The 17,111-nt window shown below is 31.4% G+C and overlaps 1 protein-coding gene across 1 annotated transcript; it reads left to right on the top strand.

Annotated features, from left to right (window-relative positions):
• The first annotated feature begins 3,030 nt into the window (after window positions 1-3,030).
• On the top strand, window positions 3,031-8,153 carry LOC114757009 (beta-xylosidase/alpha-L-arabinofuranosidase 2). The gene is made up of 7 exons (XM_028946002.1): window positions 3,031-3,489; window positions 5,295-5,582; window positions 5,699-5,868; window positions 6,217-6,314; window positions 6,399-6,749; window positions 6,839-7,249; window positions 7,396-8,153. The coding sequence occupies exons 1-7, from the start codon at window positions 3,061-3,063 to the stop codon at window positions 7,965-7,967; spliced, it is 2,319 nt and encodes a 772-aa protein (XP_028801835.1). The 5' UTR covers window positions 3,031-3,060; the 3' UTR covers window positions 7,968-8,153.
• Window positions 8,154-17,111: the final 8,958 nt, after the last annotated feature.

Genomic DNA, 17,111 nt, shown 5'->3' with positions numbered 1-17,111 from the left:
GGCCCCAAAAAACTATTATTCCTGGGTCAAAAAATAATAATACAAAGACTACTTTTTCTTATGAAAGTGACTCGACTAATTTAATTTTAATGCATGTCTCCAAATTATTAGGTACCTTCTTTTGTGTGATATCAAATAAAATTTAATTAAATAAATATAATATGAAATAAAATATAAAACTATCAGAAAAGCACACTATTTATCAACAATGGATAACACTGTTCTTCTATTTATTCGGACTTTGTGCATTTTTATTTTTTGACTAAAATATATATTTGGTCCTTTAATTTTATATATGGTTTCAATTTGATCTCTTAACTTTAACAAATATATTTTTACTCTATTAACCCTAAATTTTTTTAAGAAAATGATGACATTAAAATATTAAATATTGATGAAATATTCTCAAATGCTAACATATTAAGTTTAATTTTCAAAAAAATCCATAATTGTTACAAAAAAAATCATTAAAGCCTAATAATTTTAAGGTTAAAAGACCAAATATATGCTTTTTAAAGTTAAGGGACCAAATTAAAACCTTATATAAAGTTAAAGGACCAAATGTATACTTTAGCATTTTTTTTTAGATATTTTTTTCACACATTTTTGCTTGGTTTTATTCATTTCTTTAAAAAAAATTAATCTTTTTTTTAACACATTTTCATAAAAATTGAAATGTTATGAAGCTTTCCCTCTGAGTGTACCAATTGTCGTTTTTGCTCTATAAGATGTACAAAACACAACAAAATGTTTCCTTCACAAAAGCAAGGTTCATTTTCTACACTTCTTTTTTTTTTGGGCTAGCATTATCATTTTTGTTACCCTTCAACTAAAAGCAAATATAGAAAAGGAAGCTTCTCCTAAGATTCATTTTTCAAAAAGATGACAAAATCACATCCACGATATTAATTTTTTCTTAGTACATACCAATAATTAACCACCTACCATAAGTGATATATGATATATCTAAACAATGAAATGCATTACTCATACATCTCAAAAAATGTAAAGAAAGAAAAAAACTACTGTGGGGAGTAATCCACATTAATGTTTAGGTTAAGAAGAAACCTCATTAGTGTAACTTTTTATTTTAAAAAATTTAGATCATTTAAATCTAATTTGATTAGCTGTATTCAACCTAGATAAACAAATTTTTAATCATTTGGTTTTTTTTAATAATTTTATCTCAATTGTAATTCAATCATTAAGCTTTAACTCACTCAATATAACTTAATTTCTATAATTTTGATTCACACAATACAACTTAGTATATACATGTAGTTTAGCCATTGAAAATAGTAATTCATAAATCTTGATAAAATAATTTTAGTTCTTATAATATTATTTTTTAAAATGCAATGACCAATATTTTAAATGGTTAAAACTATAAAGATAGAGTCATAAAAAGTTTAAAAATTAAGTATGAATAGAGTCAAAATAAATATTAAGTTGTATTAAGTTAAAGTTCAGAAATTAGGTTACATTACAACTAAATCGAAAATATAGAGATCAAGTAATTAAGAGTCCCAAAAAAATCAACATTTATACAGAATTTACATAAGTCTTCAATCCTATGTGAAAGGAGCATGACAAGCTTGTCATTGCTCAATAATTTACATAAAATTAAGGGATTTATCTTTGCAAAATATGGAAATCACTTATAGTAGCCTAGAAGAGACATATGTTAAGACAAAGATAGAGAATATAAATTCCATGAACTATCTAGTCCCTAATGTCTGCTCCTTACCTAGTTTAAAAAAAAAAAAAAAAGAATTTGGTTTGTTCATGAGATGCCAACAACTTAGCTTTGATCACTTGAGTGGCATGCATTAAAAATGAAAATGACATCCCATTTCAATTATTTTTAATCCATCCTTTCAATCCCTCACAAGTCCAAGTTGGGATTTGTGAGGAAACTTATTCCTGTTTCACCCTTTGTTTCAATGAACAACCCTCAAAATCTGCATCAGCCCTGTCTCCTGCCCTCTCCTCCTTCTTCCTTCTGTGCCATTTACAGTCCCTTGTGACTTCTTCTGTTTTCTTCCCTACACCTTTGTTTTCTTCATTTCAGACACTCAATATTTTGGTTATATACCAACCAAACAGTTCACTTGGTTTTTTTTCCCCTAACTACTCATCAGTTTCTGAAATCTAAATTAAATCATTTAGCTTATTTTAAGTGACTCTATACTGTTGGAAATAAACATGTAAAGGGTTTGGTTAAGTAAAATAAAAAAGCAATCTTTTGAAGAGATGCCATACACCCACTTATCCTATTGAGTTGGTTCAGATCAAAGACTTGAATTCAAAACTTTACACTAAAGGAGAACAAGTGGTAAAACCAATAAAGACCAACAGCTAAATTTTACATTCCATTTTTTAACTCCTAACTTCCTTCAAATTTGATTGAATGACGCCATTTTCCACCATATATCAATCAAGAGGACAATGTCAAATTTGGTCATATTTTACTCTCTACCTTTCTTGAAATACCCACTTTTATCTTATTTTACCTCAGAACTTAACTAAGACCATCACTTCAACTCGTGAAAAATGGATTTTTTTTAAACCCAAACTAGATGCTCTGTTTTCCCAATCGGATTGCCAATCCCTATAAACAGAGCCAAAGTTGTAGTCATCATGTAACCAACCAACTAAAACTCACGTGATTTGCCGTACTGACCCTGTATATTTCAATGTACGAGAAAAATAATTAACCTTTGTCTCACAGTATATGTGGAGCTCCCAAACAAAACATGCTCCCCTTAACACCCAAGAGAAAAAGCATTCACGGACTCTCAAAAAAAATTGCATTAGATTCTTTACAGTTGTTCTTTTGCATACCTTAGCCAAAAACAGCCACCATTAATAGATGTCTCTTTTTCACCCCAAAAATAAAAAAATAAAAATACAGGTCTCTCCAACTACTTCCCATACACACATCACGGGCTGCTAGAAAACAACGTGTTCTTTATTTATATATAAATATGTATCGTGCCAGATTCATATCAAGCATACTCTTTTGAGTTTTGCCTTTAGTTTTTTCATTTCAAGGTCACAATGGCCTACCATGAAAACAGAGCACTCTCTGCTCTGCTCTGTTTTCTCACATTGTTCATTGCTTTGTTGATGAGTTCTTGGCAGGTTTCAGGCCAGGGATCGGCTGTGTTTGCCTGCGACGCCACAAAGGATCCGACGGTGGCCGGATATGGGTTCTGCGACAAGTCGTTGGCGGTGGATGCGAGGGTGGCCGACCTGGTGAAGAGGATGACATTGCAGGAGAAAATAGCGAACTTGGTGAATGCTGCAGGAGGTGTGACCAGACTTGGAGTTCCCAAATATGAGTGGTGGTCTGAGGCTCTTCATGGCGTCTCTTACACAGGTCCCGGAACTAGATTTTCCAATGTAGTTCCAGGAGCTACAAGTTTTCCTATGCCTATTCTCACTGCAGCTTCTTTCAATGCTTCTCTGTTTCAAGCCATTGGAAAGGTCAGATTTCTCTTCTTCTTCATCTTCATCTATGGTTTTTTTTCTGTGTTTGTTTGTTTGTTTGTTTGTGTGCCAAGTTGGCTTCAACTTGGATCCAAACTCGGATTTTTATATCTGAAAATGACTTCAGTATCACTGAGCCAAAGCTCATTGACATTATATCATTTCAGTGTCTGAGTGTGTTTCTTGATTTGATTCAGTTTTGAACTAAACATGATATACCAAGTAGATTTAATTGGTTCTGTAAAAACGGATGATATATTTGACTTTGGGCTTTTATTTCTTTAATAATTGTCTTCTATTTCTAAATAATTTGATTGGGATTTTGATGAGAAGATCAATCCCAAAATCACGTTGGTAAATGAAGTTATGAAACTTAAAAATTACATTCCATTGTGGGTCCAGTTTGGGCAGATTTAATTCAGTTTTAAGTAAGTTCAATAAATTTTCTTAAATTTTTCAACGACACCCTCACTGCTTTGTGTCTTTTCAACTTCTTTTCTGATAGTTTAAGAAAATGGTTTGTCAAACAAAAAGTGTTGAAAGTGGATAATTTAATGCATTAGGTTGGGAGGGTAATGTTGTTTACACTAACATATGACAGAGTTTGGTGAGATTTGAATATTACAGATGATTTTACAGGGTTGATTCATAGGACACATATGAAGTCCTTTGATACAGTTGGTAGTTTCCTTATTTTCTAGTATATTCTTAATGCAGAACATCATTGTCTTGTTCATTTAAAGATCCAGATGCAGGAGAAAATATCTTAAAAGAGAAAAAGGTGGTGGTTTTTAATTAGAATGTATTAATAATTACTAGCATTATGTCAATAAGGGTTATTCATTATTGACATAAAGAAGTAGATGGGGTAGATCAAAACGTGATTGATTTTTCCAATATCTCCACTCTTGAATCTTGATTGCAATTTTCTTCCTTTCTTTTGGTGTTTTTTATGCATGACAGAGGATTAATTAAATGGACCAATTAATTAAGTAATTTAATGTTTAAATAAGGCATGGCGTTTTCAATGAGGTATTCATTATTGATATGGTGAGGTAGATGGGGTAGCTACATGATTGGTTTTCCCACTATCTCTACTCCTTATTGCTTCTTTTTTTTTTTCCAAAAAAAAGAAAGGGTGAAAGCGAATATTGAATGATTTCTTTCCATTCCAAAATTTCTTGACTTTAAAAAATCATGAGGTGGAGAATTTTTAGGAGGATTATTGAATAATCCTTGACCCCACTCTCCAAGTGAAAAAAGTTCCAAAAAGATATCTCATCCAAACTTTTCATCATTTTTCCTCCTCATTTTCCTCAATCCAAATATTCTAAGCAGGTAATAGAAATGTATGATTGCAAAACACAATTTTTTATTTAAAAAAACAGAATAACAATGCAGAAATGGTCTTGCTGGGTATATGCAAGAAAGCAAATACCTCATCTAAAGGTTCCAGCTTTGCATATTGAAAACCAGAAACTAGAAGATTAATCAGTCCTTTAAACATTGCTTGTAGTACTTTTAAGTGGATGATTAACAAATCCCATTACTATTCTACTTTCCTGGCTGATATTTTCCTGCAAAATTACCATCTTTGTCACTAACATTGGCTTTCAGATGGATTTTAATGATGAATTCAGAGGTTTCAGCCTGTAAAACGGTGAAATAATTGAAGACTAATCACTTGCACACATAATGCAAACATTACACTTGAATCGCACATTTCATAATACTTTAGAAAACAGGACGATTAAGAATGCTTCCAAATGATGTTTATGGCTAAATTTTCTTCTGACACACAGGTGGTTTCAACAGAAGCAAGAGCAATGCACAATGTAGGGTTGGCTGGTTTGACATATTGGTCTCCAAACATAAACATATTCAGAGATCCCAGATGGGGAAGAGGTCAAGAAACACCGGGAGAAGACCCTTTACTTAGCAGCAAATATGCATCAGGTTACGTAAAAGGCCTTCAACAGACCGATGATAGCGATTCGAACAAGCTCAAAGTTGCTGCTTGTTGCAAGCACTACACAGCCTATGATCTTGATAACTGGAAAGGAGTTGTGAGATACACCTTCAATGCAGTGGTAATTGCAATCTTAAGTTTGGAAGAAACACTTTAAGAGACAGTTTGAGTGTGCATTTATGGACATGAATGAAGAAAATAATTTGTTTTGGCTCTATGATTTGTTGGTTTTTGTAGGTTTCACAGCAGGATTTGGATGACACATACAACCCACCATTTAAGAGTTGTGTGATTGATGGCAATGTTGCTAGTGTCATGTGCTCTTACAATCAGGTCAACGGAAAGCCAACTTGTGCAGACCCAGACCTCCTAAAGGGAGTCATCAGAGGGAACTGGAAACTAAATGGGTATTTATTAATTCTCCTAAATCATATACACATTTACTTGTTTCCTGATTAATTTAAAGAAACAAGGATAAAAATCAGTTTCTCAGGAAGCACAGTCAGTCTAGTGCTAGCCTGTAAGGCTATAGTCAAGAAGAAAAAATAGTTTCTATCCTTTATTCTACCCTGAAGAAAAAAACTCCAATTTTCTGCATCTCTCATAGAAGAACAACTATATTATGCTGTCTTTTGGAAAAAAATGTTTGCTTTGACTAGATATAAAACCTAATAAGGGAAAAAGAAATGTTTTTCTTTTGTTTCATCATTAACAAAACAAGCTATTAAAGTGCTTTGCATGTATGGGATGTGCAGGTACATAGTTTCTGATTGCGATTCAGTAGATGTGTTTTTCAAAAATCAACATTACACTAAGACCCCTGAAGAAGCTGCGGCCAAGTCAATTCTAGCAGGTAAGTGAACACGAAAGGCTACAATGTTTGGATTTAAAAATAATATGCATATTTGCTTGCTTATGCAAAATTTTGATTGAACAGGGTTGGATCTGAACTGTGGAAAATTTCTGGGCCAATACACAGAAGGCGCTGTAAAGCAAGGTCTTGTGGATGAACCAACCATTGACAAGGCAGTGTCCAACAATTTTGCCACATTGATGAGACTTGGTTTCTTTGATGGTGATCCAAGCAAGCAAACTTATGGAAACCTTGGTCCAAAGGATGTTTGCACCACATGGAACCAGGAACTAGCCCGTGAAGCCGCAAGGCAAGGCATTGTTCTGCTTAAAAACAGCAAAGGATCACTTCCTCTTAATGCAAAAGCCATTAAATCCTTGGCAGTTATTGGACCAAATGCTAATGCTACTAAAACCATGCTTGGAAACTATGAAGGTACTTTTATGTGCATACATTTGTGCTGTGTCTGATACGTGTTGACTTCTTTCTTTTCTCACACAAATGACTTTTTTTTCTTTTTGCAGGTAGCCCTTGCACTGTGATATCGCCTTTTCAAGGTCTAACAGCTCTGGTTCCTACAAGCTATGCTGCTGGTTGTCCGGATGTGAAATGTGCCAGTGCCTTGCTAGATGATGCCAAGAATATTGCAGCTTCTGCAGATGCAACTGTGCTAGTAGTGGGGGCGGATCAGTCCATAGAGGCTGAGAGTCTTGACAGAGTTAGCATTCTTCTTCCAGGACAACAACAACTTTTAGTTACTGAGATTGCTAATGCTGCTAAAGGACCTGTGATTCTTGTCATCATGTCTGGTGGAGGCATGGATGTGTCATTTGCTAAGTCAAATGATAAAATCTCAAGCATCCTTTGGGTTGGTTACCCTGGTCAAGCTGGTGGGGCTGCCATAGCTGATGTCATTTTTGGGTTCCATAATCCTAGTAAGTCATTAATACTCTCTCCAATCCTCATGGTGAAGGACAAGTCTCATGTCTATAAATCTGTTTGGCACAAACACTGTTTTTGAAGTTTCTAGGACCACGTCACCGACTAGCTTTGGAATTCATGGGTGACATTTTTGATGCAGGTGGAAGACTACCTATGACATGGTACCCACAATCCTATGTAGACAAGGTACCAATGACCAACATGAACATGAGGCCAGATCCTGCAACAGGATACCCAGGCAGATCGTACAGATTTTACAAAGGAGAAACTGTGTTTGCATTTGGAGATGGAATAAGCTACTCCAAAGTGGAACACAAACTTGTTAGTGCACCACGATTGGTGTCAGTTCCACTAGCAGAGGACCACGCTTGTCGTTCCTTGCAGTGCCAGTCACTTGATGTTGCTGAAGAACAATGTCAAAACTTGTCCTTTGATGTTCATTTGAGTGTCAAGAACAAAGGAAGAATGAGCAGTAGCCACACAGTTTTCCTGTTCTACAGTCCTCCTTCGGTGCACAACGCGCCTCAGAAGCATTTGGTCAGATTTGAGAAAGTGTTCTTGCCAGGAAAATCAGAATCACTTGTGAAGTTTAAGGTTAATGTCTGTAAGGATTTGAGTGTGATTGATGAACAGGGTAACTGGAAAGTTGCCCTAGGAGAACATATGCTTCATGTGGGACACTTGAAGCATCCTTTAGGTATAAGGATTTGAAATAAGTCTTCAAATCCATAGCCACAAGCTCATCATTTTCCCCTTATTGGTTTCCTTACTACAAGTCATCATTTTTAAAAGGAACCAGAAATAAGTTTGAGGAAATTGTAACAAGTTTGTCTTATTTCTCCAATTTCTCCAATTAAATTAATGGAATCAGAAATCTGAAATTGAAATTATGTTTTTTTTTTTAAATTTATTCATGAATATGGACAATTGAAAAAAAAAAAAGATAAATAGAATCTTCACGTTAGAATACTAAGTTTTGAGCATTTTTATGTCTTATTTATGTTAAATTTTCAATTAGTCGAATGTGATAGCTTATGTTATATCTGGGTGGATTAGGGGTTTATACAATTTCCCATGCGTTATGTTATTAAAACCGAAACATTTCAAAAGGAAATTATTGAGTTTCAAGAAAATTAAGTTTGAAAAACGTAATTTAAGTATTTTTTTCAAAAAAGATTAAATTGCCCTAATATACTCCCTTCTCTCTCTTTTTTTTCCAATCCCAACTTATCTCAATAATATGGTTTATATGCATTCTCTTTTTTTTACCCCCTGAAATCTTCTTTTAAAAGATGATTACTTAGAAGGGCCAAGCCCATTAGAGAGAATATTGGGTTTGGGTAATCACAACGCTGTTATAAACAGCGCTTGTTTGGCCCAGTTCCGAACAAGTCATTAAAATTTAAAATATCTATACAAATACTACCTTTGGTCCTTAATATACGACCTTGTTTGACTTTTATTTTGATCATAAATATAAAATCCCAATTCACTTTATCTCTCATATTTATGTATTTTTTCCAAGGTAGTCATTCTAACAATAACAGTTCTACCAATATATTTAATTAGCAAGGATATTTTAGAAAAAACAACACATATTTATTACAAATAACCAACTTAACTTATTTTCTTAATCTCCTCAAATTAGTCAACAAACTCTTATAATTAGAAATGAAGATAGTATAAAATAGCCATCAGTCAACGATCAGTCATATGCAATTATGCATACACACAGATCCTAAATCGAGAAATTATTTTCTCAGTTCTATTCAAATAAGATATTTAAACCAATGTGAGTTTGGTTTAGTATAAGAACACAATCCCTAACAGTATGACAAATTAATATTCAAATTTTCATTACGAGATGTTCCTACATTTAGGAGGTGTTTAGCTTTCTTGAAAAGTGCTTTTTAAAAGCACTTTTCTGTAATCGAGATAAACTCTTCCACATATTTGCATCGTATATCGTAAAAGCACTTTTAAAATCATGGTTTTGATTCCATCCAAACACCTCCTAATTAGTATTTGACAACAAAAGAGAATAAATGAATTTTGAAGTATTTTTATTGGCTATCAGTGCTCAAAATCACTTAATATGAGTAAGAATAAGCTTTAGCATTAAACAGAATTGTTAGATTGTATTTTTCTTGAATATTAAATAAAAAATCAATATATCAATAACAAGATATAGAAAATCACATCAGGAACCATCTAATCCACATTCACTCCCATAAAAACACACAATTCATTCCATATAGTATAAAATACAAAAAAATTGCAAGAAGTCTCACTAAATGATTTAACTTATTTTGGACTTCATCAAATGTACAATGTATCCCATTATAATTAATATGAATCAATATATAATATGAATAGCATAGAAAATTATATACTACCTCCGATCCTAAATATAAGAGTTAATTGACTAATTTGAGTAGATCGAGAAAACAAGTTAAGTTAGTTATTTGTAATAAATAGGTGTTGTCTTTTCTAAAATATCTTTATTAATCAAGTTTATTAGTTATAATTATTATCATTAGTAGGGGGACTATTTTGAAAAAAATAAATAAATATAAAAGACAAAATAAATTGAAATCTTATATTTAAAATTAAAATAAAAATCAAACGAAGTTTTATATTAAAAACCTGCAGTATTATAAGCAATTTTTATTCATTTTAAATTTTACGCAGTGTGTATAAGATTCCACAGATCGAAGACATGACGCCTCGTATTGAACGGGTCCGCGTGAGCAGTGAGTATGGAGGTGACAACAAATAATCTGCATGCAAAAGGCAGAAGAGTCCAAAAGGGGCGTTAATTAATATTAGTTATATATAATATTTTTATGAATATTTTTAAGAAAACTAGAATTCGTGTATGGAAATCAATAATCTAATGTGTTGGTTGGGAACAAGACATTGACTTGCACTCGTCTCAACAAAGTCGGCCTCCCTAGTCCCTATGTATCATCAACTTGGTATTCTCAATCATTTCATCTTTCAAAACTTACTTAATCAGTTCTTATAATAATAATAATAATAATAATAATAATAATAATAATAATAATAATAATAATAATAATATCACCTATTATGTTTAGATGAAATTTTAGGTTTAAATTTGATATTGATACTTATCTGGTCTTATTTGTAAGACATTTTCGACATATTTCACCAATAAAAATATTAAACTGTATTAATTCTTTATTAAAATATAGTAACTTTCTAACTTTGTCCTTATTTAATATATGCACCTTTCAAGAAAAAATAACTATCGACACTATAATGAATGAAGGATAATATAGTACATTCATAGTAAAAATTTAATAAAGTAACTTATAAATAAAACAAAAAAAAATTATTCTTCCGATCCTTAATATAGGACCCAATTCTTAAGTTGGTTTTGGTCCTAAATATAAGACTCATTTCTCATATTTATCAGTTTTCTCTAAATTACCCCTATGGATACTCCCTCAATTATAATCAAGTAGAAAAGGGAGATGGGGTATTAAGAAAGATGATTATGGTGTTTTAGGAAAAATGTGTCACTCTTCTTATAATTAACTAACTTACCTAATTTCTTTAATCTAATCAAATTAGTTAAATGGATCTTATATTAAAGACTGAAGGAGTATCTTTCTACCCTCTAGATAGGATTAGAGGAGTATGTTTTTATGCATTATAAAAAAAAATAGTCTCTTGTTTTGCCAAAAAGAATACTCTTGCAATAATTATAAACCACTGAATGTCAGGGATTCAATACCAATTGGAACTTCAAGTATTTAATGTATGTCAGTCTCTTTTTATTGTATAAAAACTAGTAATGAAAGTCATTTAGCTTTTCCGGTCAAAAAAAAAAAAGTCATTTAGCTTTGAAACTAAAGTCTTCTAATTTTATGGACTCAAAGGAATTTTAGTAAATGCAAATTTTTTATTAAAAAATGCGTATTGTTATTGATCTAGGCATTATTAATCCCGACATTGCAATAGCATTATTGATCTTTTTATTTCATCAAAGAAGCTGAATTGTCTAAAATATGAATAAATAACATGAAGGACTTCAATTTATTCTTGGAATCTATGTTTGAAATGTACTTTTTTTTTAAAAATCTATTCCACTATTTATAATACACGTTTCACTATAAATTCTGTATAGATTTTTTTTTTTTTGCCAAAAACAATTTGTGCAGATTTTAAAATTAGGTGGCAAAAAAGTACAAATTTTAAAAATTCAAAAAGAATAAACTTAAGCTATTGTAAGATTTAGAATATTAGAAATAACCTTTTCGGCCATACAAATAACTAAAAATCTAACTGAATTAAGTGTCATTTAACTCGATTATTAAATATAAGCCTTCCATATTTCATTTAAATTGAAGATAACGTCCCTCCAATGAACTTGTCATTTCCCCTTCTTTTTTTTCTTTTCTTCTTTTTATGTTCTTCTTCATGTTGTTTTTTTTTTTGGCGTATAATTCAGTGAACTTGGTTTTGTCAAGAAGGAGAAAAAAAAGAACTTTTACGTACATTATATTCCCATGACATCATCTGCCTCTCATGAATACCAAGGGACAATGGAAATAATTATTAATTACCAATACAAGAGAACTAATTTTATTATTTAATTTAACTAGGTACTAATTAATCCAAGAAATTAAGTATGGTACGTGAATAATGATATAAAATGATCAGAATTAAAATAACAATAATAGCAAGCTTTTGGTTAATGCTAAGAGACAGCCTGCCCTTTAGCAAGTGCAAACCCTAATGTAAATTATTATTATATATCCTATGGATTGCTACTTTGAGTATTTTTATTACATTTAATAGATCAAACGTTCAATTTTCCTGCGTCAGCTCTTCGCGTGCAATAAATCGAGTCCCCTCATCTTATCTTGAGAGGTGGTTGGCATATGTCATATGCCTCTTCTGATCTCATTTACAAGACATTTTCAGTATGTTTTTTACAAATCAAGAAAAACTTTAAATTTTATTAATTCTCATTTAAAATTCAATAACTTTCTAATTTTATCTTTATTTAATATATATTATATCTCACGTAAACAAAATCAACACAATAATAAATGAGGAGTAAAATTACACATCCATACACAAAATTTCTTTTAATGCCATATAAATAGGACAAAAAAAATGTCTTCTCTCTCTGCTATATAAATAGGACAGAGGAGTATTTAATTTTTCTAGAAGTTAAATTTATTTTGGAGAAATTATATAAAATTTCTTGAATTATATTTACACTTGCCAGCCATAGATAATTTTTTTTAATTTCTTATAGGCAAGCCTACAATCTTCTCATTAGAGATAAGCTAGATCAAGATACGGCTAAATATTAAATCACAATATATATTTTTTGTGCAGAGATCAATTAAATCCTCGTTGATATGCAGTGGCTAAATTTTTTTTTTTTTTGGCTTACAGCCATTTTTTAAGACTATACCCTTAACCATACCTAAATTTGAGGAAAATATCAAATGAAATAAGGGAAATTAAATTGTTGTATTTTAGTCCATATTTTATATTAATTAAAGATTTCTTAATTTATATGACCTAATCTTAAGTAAAAGTGGAATGGACGCTGGAGCAGGAGGGCGTACAAAGAAATGATTGTAGAACAAATTTTTTTCCCAGAAAATAGTCATCACAAGGGGAAAAAAAACCTAGTCAAACAAGAAACTTAGCAGAATTTAAAGTTTACTAGATTTTTTTAAATAAAAAAAAGTCCAAAGAATCTTTTTGTTTCATATTTTATAGTACTCCTTCGATCCTTAATATAAGATCCATTTAACTAATTTGATTAGATTAAGGAAGTTAGGTAAGTTGGTTAATTATAAGAAAAGTGACACATTTTTCCTAAAACATCATAATCATCTTTTTTAATACCTCATCTCCCTCTTCTATTTGATTATGGTTGAGAGAGTATCCATAGGGGTAGTTTAGAGAAAATTGATAAATATAAAAAATGGGTCTTATATTTAGGACCAAACCTTACTCAACAATTGGGTCCTATATTAAGGACCGGAGGAGTAGTAGTTTATTATGGCATAGGCGTCACACGTCGATCTTTTCAGGGGGCCAATCCAATAATTATTAATTATTACGCAAAACGAATCCCCTTTCGACACGTGCCAGTCACATGCGATTTACCCACACGTTTCTCGGTTTCTGTCCTTCTTCCCCATGGTGGCCCCCACGGCGCATATGACGGCGTGGGGACCACACACGCTCGAGACGCGGCAGCAGGCGCATATATGTGATCAGAGAGAAGAGAGAGAACCGCTTTTGAAGGGTAGGTTAGGTGGATGCGTGGGTGGTAATAAGCGTACCGGTTCGATGCCGTTGTGTCCTTTTTTGTTGACAGCCCAATAAGAAAGAGAAACGTGGAGTTCTCGTTGATCAAGAGGTAGTTGGACGGCGCCACCTGGCAGCACAAGCGTTGTTGTTGGGTTGATTACTACTTACGGTAGATTTTACTTTTACTGTGAAAATTACTCTTATTTTTTTTAAAAAAAATTAATCGAAAAAAGTAGTACAATTTTATTTAGATCTTAAATATAAATTCTTGATTCATTTCATTTCTCATATTTATCTATTTTTTAAGATAATCTTTATAATAATAGTAGTTACAACTAATACACTTAATTAATAAAAATATTATAAGAAAAATAATACTTATTTATTACAAATAACTAATTGAACTAATTTTTTTAATATATTTAAATTAGTCAACTAACTCGTATATTAAAAATCGAAAGTAGTAGAATAACTGAGATGTAAAATCTTTTAGTTGGATTTCTTGTAGAAAATTTTCTTAACAAAAACTTGCTCTATCAATCTTAAAAATAGAACACTTATTTTAAAAAATTCTATAATTGATTGTGTCACTTATGTCTGCTGTTAAAACAAATTTTGTTACAGTTTACATATTAGTACTAAGTGTTTTTGAGAGATTTCTAAACACTTAATAAATTGAAAATTTTCTAAACCCTGTAACACGATTAAATGTTACTCCTCCGATCCTTAATATAAGACCCATTTAACTAATTTGATTAGATTAAGGAAGTTAGATAAGTTAGTTAATTATAAAAAAAGTGACACATTTTTCCTAAAACACCATAATCATCTTTCTTAATATCCCCTCTCCCTCTTCCACTTGATTATGGTTGAGAGAGTATCCATAGGGGTAATTTAGAGAAAACTGATAGATATGAAAAATGGGTCTTATATTTAGAATCAAAACCAACTCAACAATTGGGTCCTATATTAAGGACCGGAGGAGTATTATAAAATGACATCACGCCCGTTGGTAAAATAGCATATCAGTTAAAAGTTAAGGATATCAATTACTTCTCCGGTCTTTAATATAAAACCCATTTAAATAATTTGATTAGATTAAGAAAGTTAGGTAAGTTAGTTAATTATAAAAAATGTGACATATTTGTCCTAAAATACCATAATTATCTTTCTTAATACCCCCTCTCCCTCTTCTACTTGATTATAGTTGAAGGAGTATCCATAGGGGTAATTTAGAGAAAAATGATAAATATGATAAATGAATTTTATATTTAGAACAAAAAACAACTCAATAATTAGGTCCTATTTTAAAGACAGAAGAATATATTTGACGTGACCCCATTTGCGTGTGTGTATATATTTTGCCAACGTTAAGGATATCAATCAACTACTATATTTGATGTTGCCCCATATGCATTTTTTTCCCCCAACGTTACTCCATACGTATTTAATGCAAGCATAAGGTACACTTATTGACACAGATTCATCTGTTCTGTTAATTATCAATCAAGTAATGATAATTAGAAGCAGAATTTGGAATCTGTTGGCAACTTGTTCATCGGCAACACATCTGTCTCGAAAGCAGCATCACATGAAGAATCCAATACATGGATTCTTATTATTATTAGCTGTCTAGTACTATTGTGTTCTGTCGCCAATGACATGAAAATGTACATGTCGGGTGCTCTTTCTAACTACTTCTCCCGTTATTAACGCACCCTTCTGGTTCTATTTATAGTGCGAAAAAAAGATATCTTCTAATTCTATTTATAGGGTATTGAGACAAATTTTTTGTATGGATATGTAATTTCACCTCTTATTTATTATTGTGTTAACTTTATTTACATGAGGTATAATGAATGTTAAATAGGAATAAAGTTGGAAAATTATTAAATTTTAAATGATAGTTAATGAAGTTTAAAGTTTTTCTTGGTTTGTGTAAAACATGCTGAAAGTACCTTATAAATAAGACCAAACTTATATATAAAACTTATTTAATATATTTATCAATTTTTCTTGAAATAATTATATTAATATTCTCTCAGTAATAATTAAGTAAGGAGAGGGAGGGAGAAAATTAAAAAAGATAATTAAGGTGTTTTAGAAAAAGAACATACTACCTCTGGTCCTTAATATAAGAGCTAGTTTGAATTTTAATTTGGTTCTAAATATAAGACCCCAATCTACTTTATCTATAATATTTATTCATTTTTTTCAAAGTAGTCATCGCAATAGTTGCACATATTAAAAGTTTCATTAAATGATAGTTCTAACTAATACATATGATTAATAAGTGTATTTTAAAGAAGAAAAAACTTATTTATTATAAATAAGTAACTCAATAAACTTTTTTAATCTACTCAAATTAATCAACTAACTCTTATATTAAGGATGGAAGTAGTATCACGTTAACTAATTTAACTAATACTATTAATTTATTCAAATTAGTTAATTAAATTTTACATTATCGGATGAGTATTAATTATCTCATAATCCAGGATTTTCCTTTTTCAAGAAAAAAACATTAACTTTTACACAATCTAGAGAGAATGGCGCGACTACATTTACAAGGTTAGCTTCATCAGTTGTTATTTTAATTTTTTTAATGCATTGTGTGGTCGTTACCTACGAAAGATCTAAATTTGTCTTTTAGCAAATCTTAATCTAATTTATATAAATAGTCGAGTTTTGTAATCAATGCCATGAGTTATGACCAAAGAAATTCGTATGGGTGGGGTACGAGAATTTTCAACTGTGAAAATTTATTATGTTTATTTTTTTTTCCGTAAACAAATATTATACTTTTACTTTTTTTTTGAATTTGTGTATATTTATCATTCAAATTTCAAAACTATATTATGAATAATAATCAAACCCTACAACAAGAAAATTTACAATTTTTATATTTATACTCTAAAAATTTCATTTAAAATGTGATAAATATAGTGGCATATTAATTTTTACGAATAAATGTATAAATTTCTTTTTTTTTTCCTTTGGCCCAAAAGGTCTATAATTCTTTTTTTTTTTAAAAATTGATCAAGTGGCTAATATTTGGAGCTGGGTGTCGCAAACGAAGCCGACGTTAATGATTGCGTCACCATGTCTCTATCAGATCGCCTAACCACGCTCCTATTAGTGCTTCCAATCCTCTACGGCAACCTCGACTCTATAAATTTAACCCGCTGATTCTTACACTCAATGATCATTGACTTATATAATTAATCAAATTTGACGGTCATGATTAATGTCTTAATTCGATTACCGCAGGTTATTCTGCTCTCCCACTTTTTGTTCTTTAATGGGGGCGACACGAGCGCGCCACGACAACTCCTGCCTCAGCCACTAAAATCTTTCCGTCATGCCCACTAATGAAAGATGGGCGGACGCAAAAAGACGAATTCACCCTTCCCAGCGTCCACACGTACCGTTCTCATCAAGGGTAATTCTGAGATTTTACAGACATCCTTTTTCTTACAAGGGCCAACCATTGCCCCCGGTGAGCATGTGAAGCTAGCTCGTTCTTACTCTTGTGCCCGTTTT

Source organism: Neltuma alba, unplaced genomic scaffold (assembly GCF_004799145.2).
Source record: "Neltuma alba isolate B1F8T4 unplaced genomic scaffold, ASM479914v2 tig00001416_pilon, whole genome shotgun sequence".
NCBI lineage: Eukaryota > Viridiplantae > Streptophyta > Magnoliopsida > Fabales > Fabaceae > Neltuma > Neltuma alba.
The sequence above is the reverse complement of the archived record's forward strand: the minus strand, read 5'-3'. Positions and strand labels throughout refer to the sequence as shown.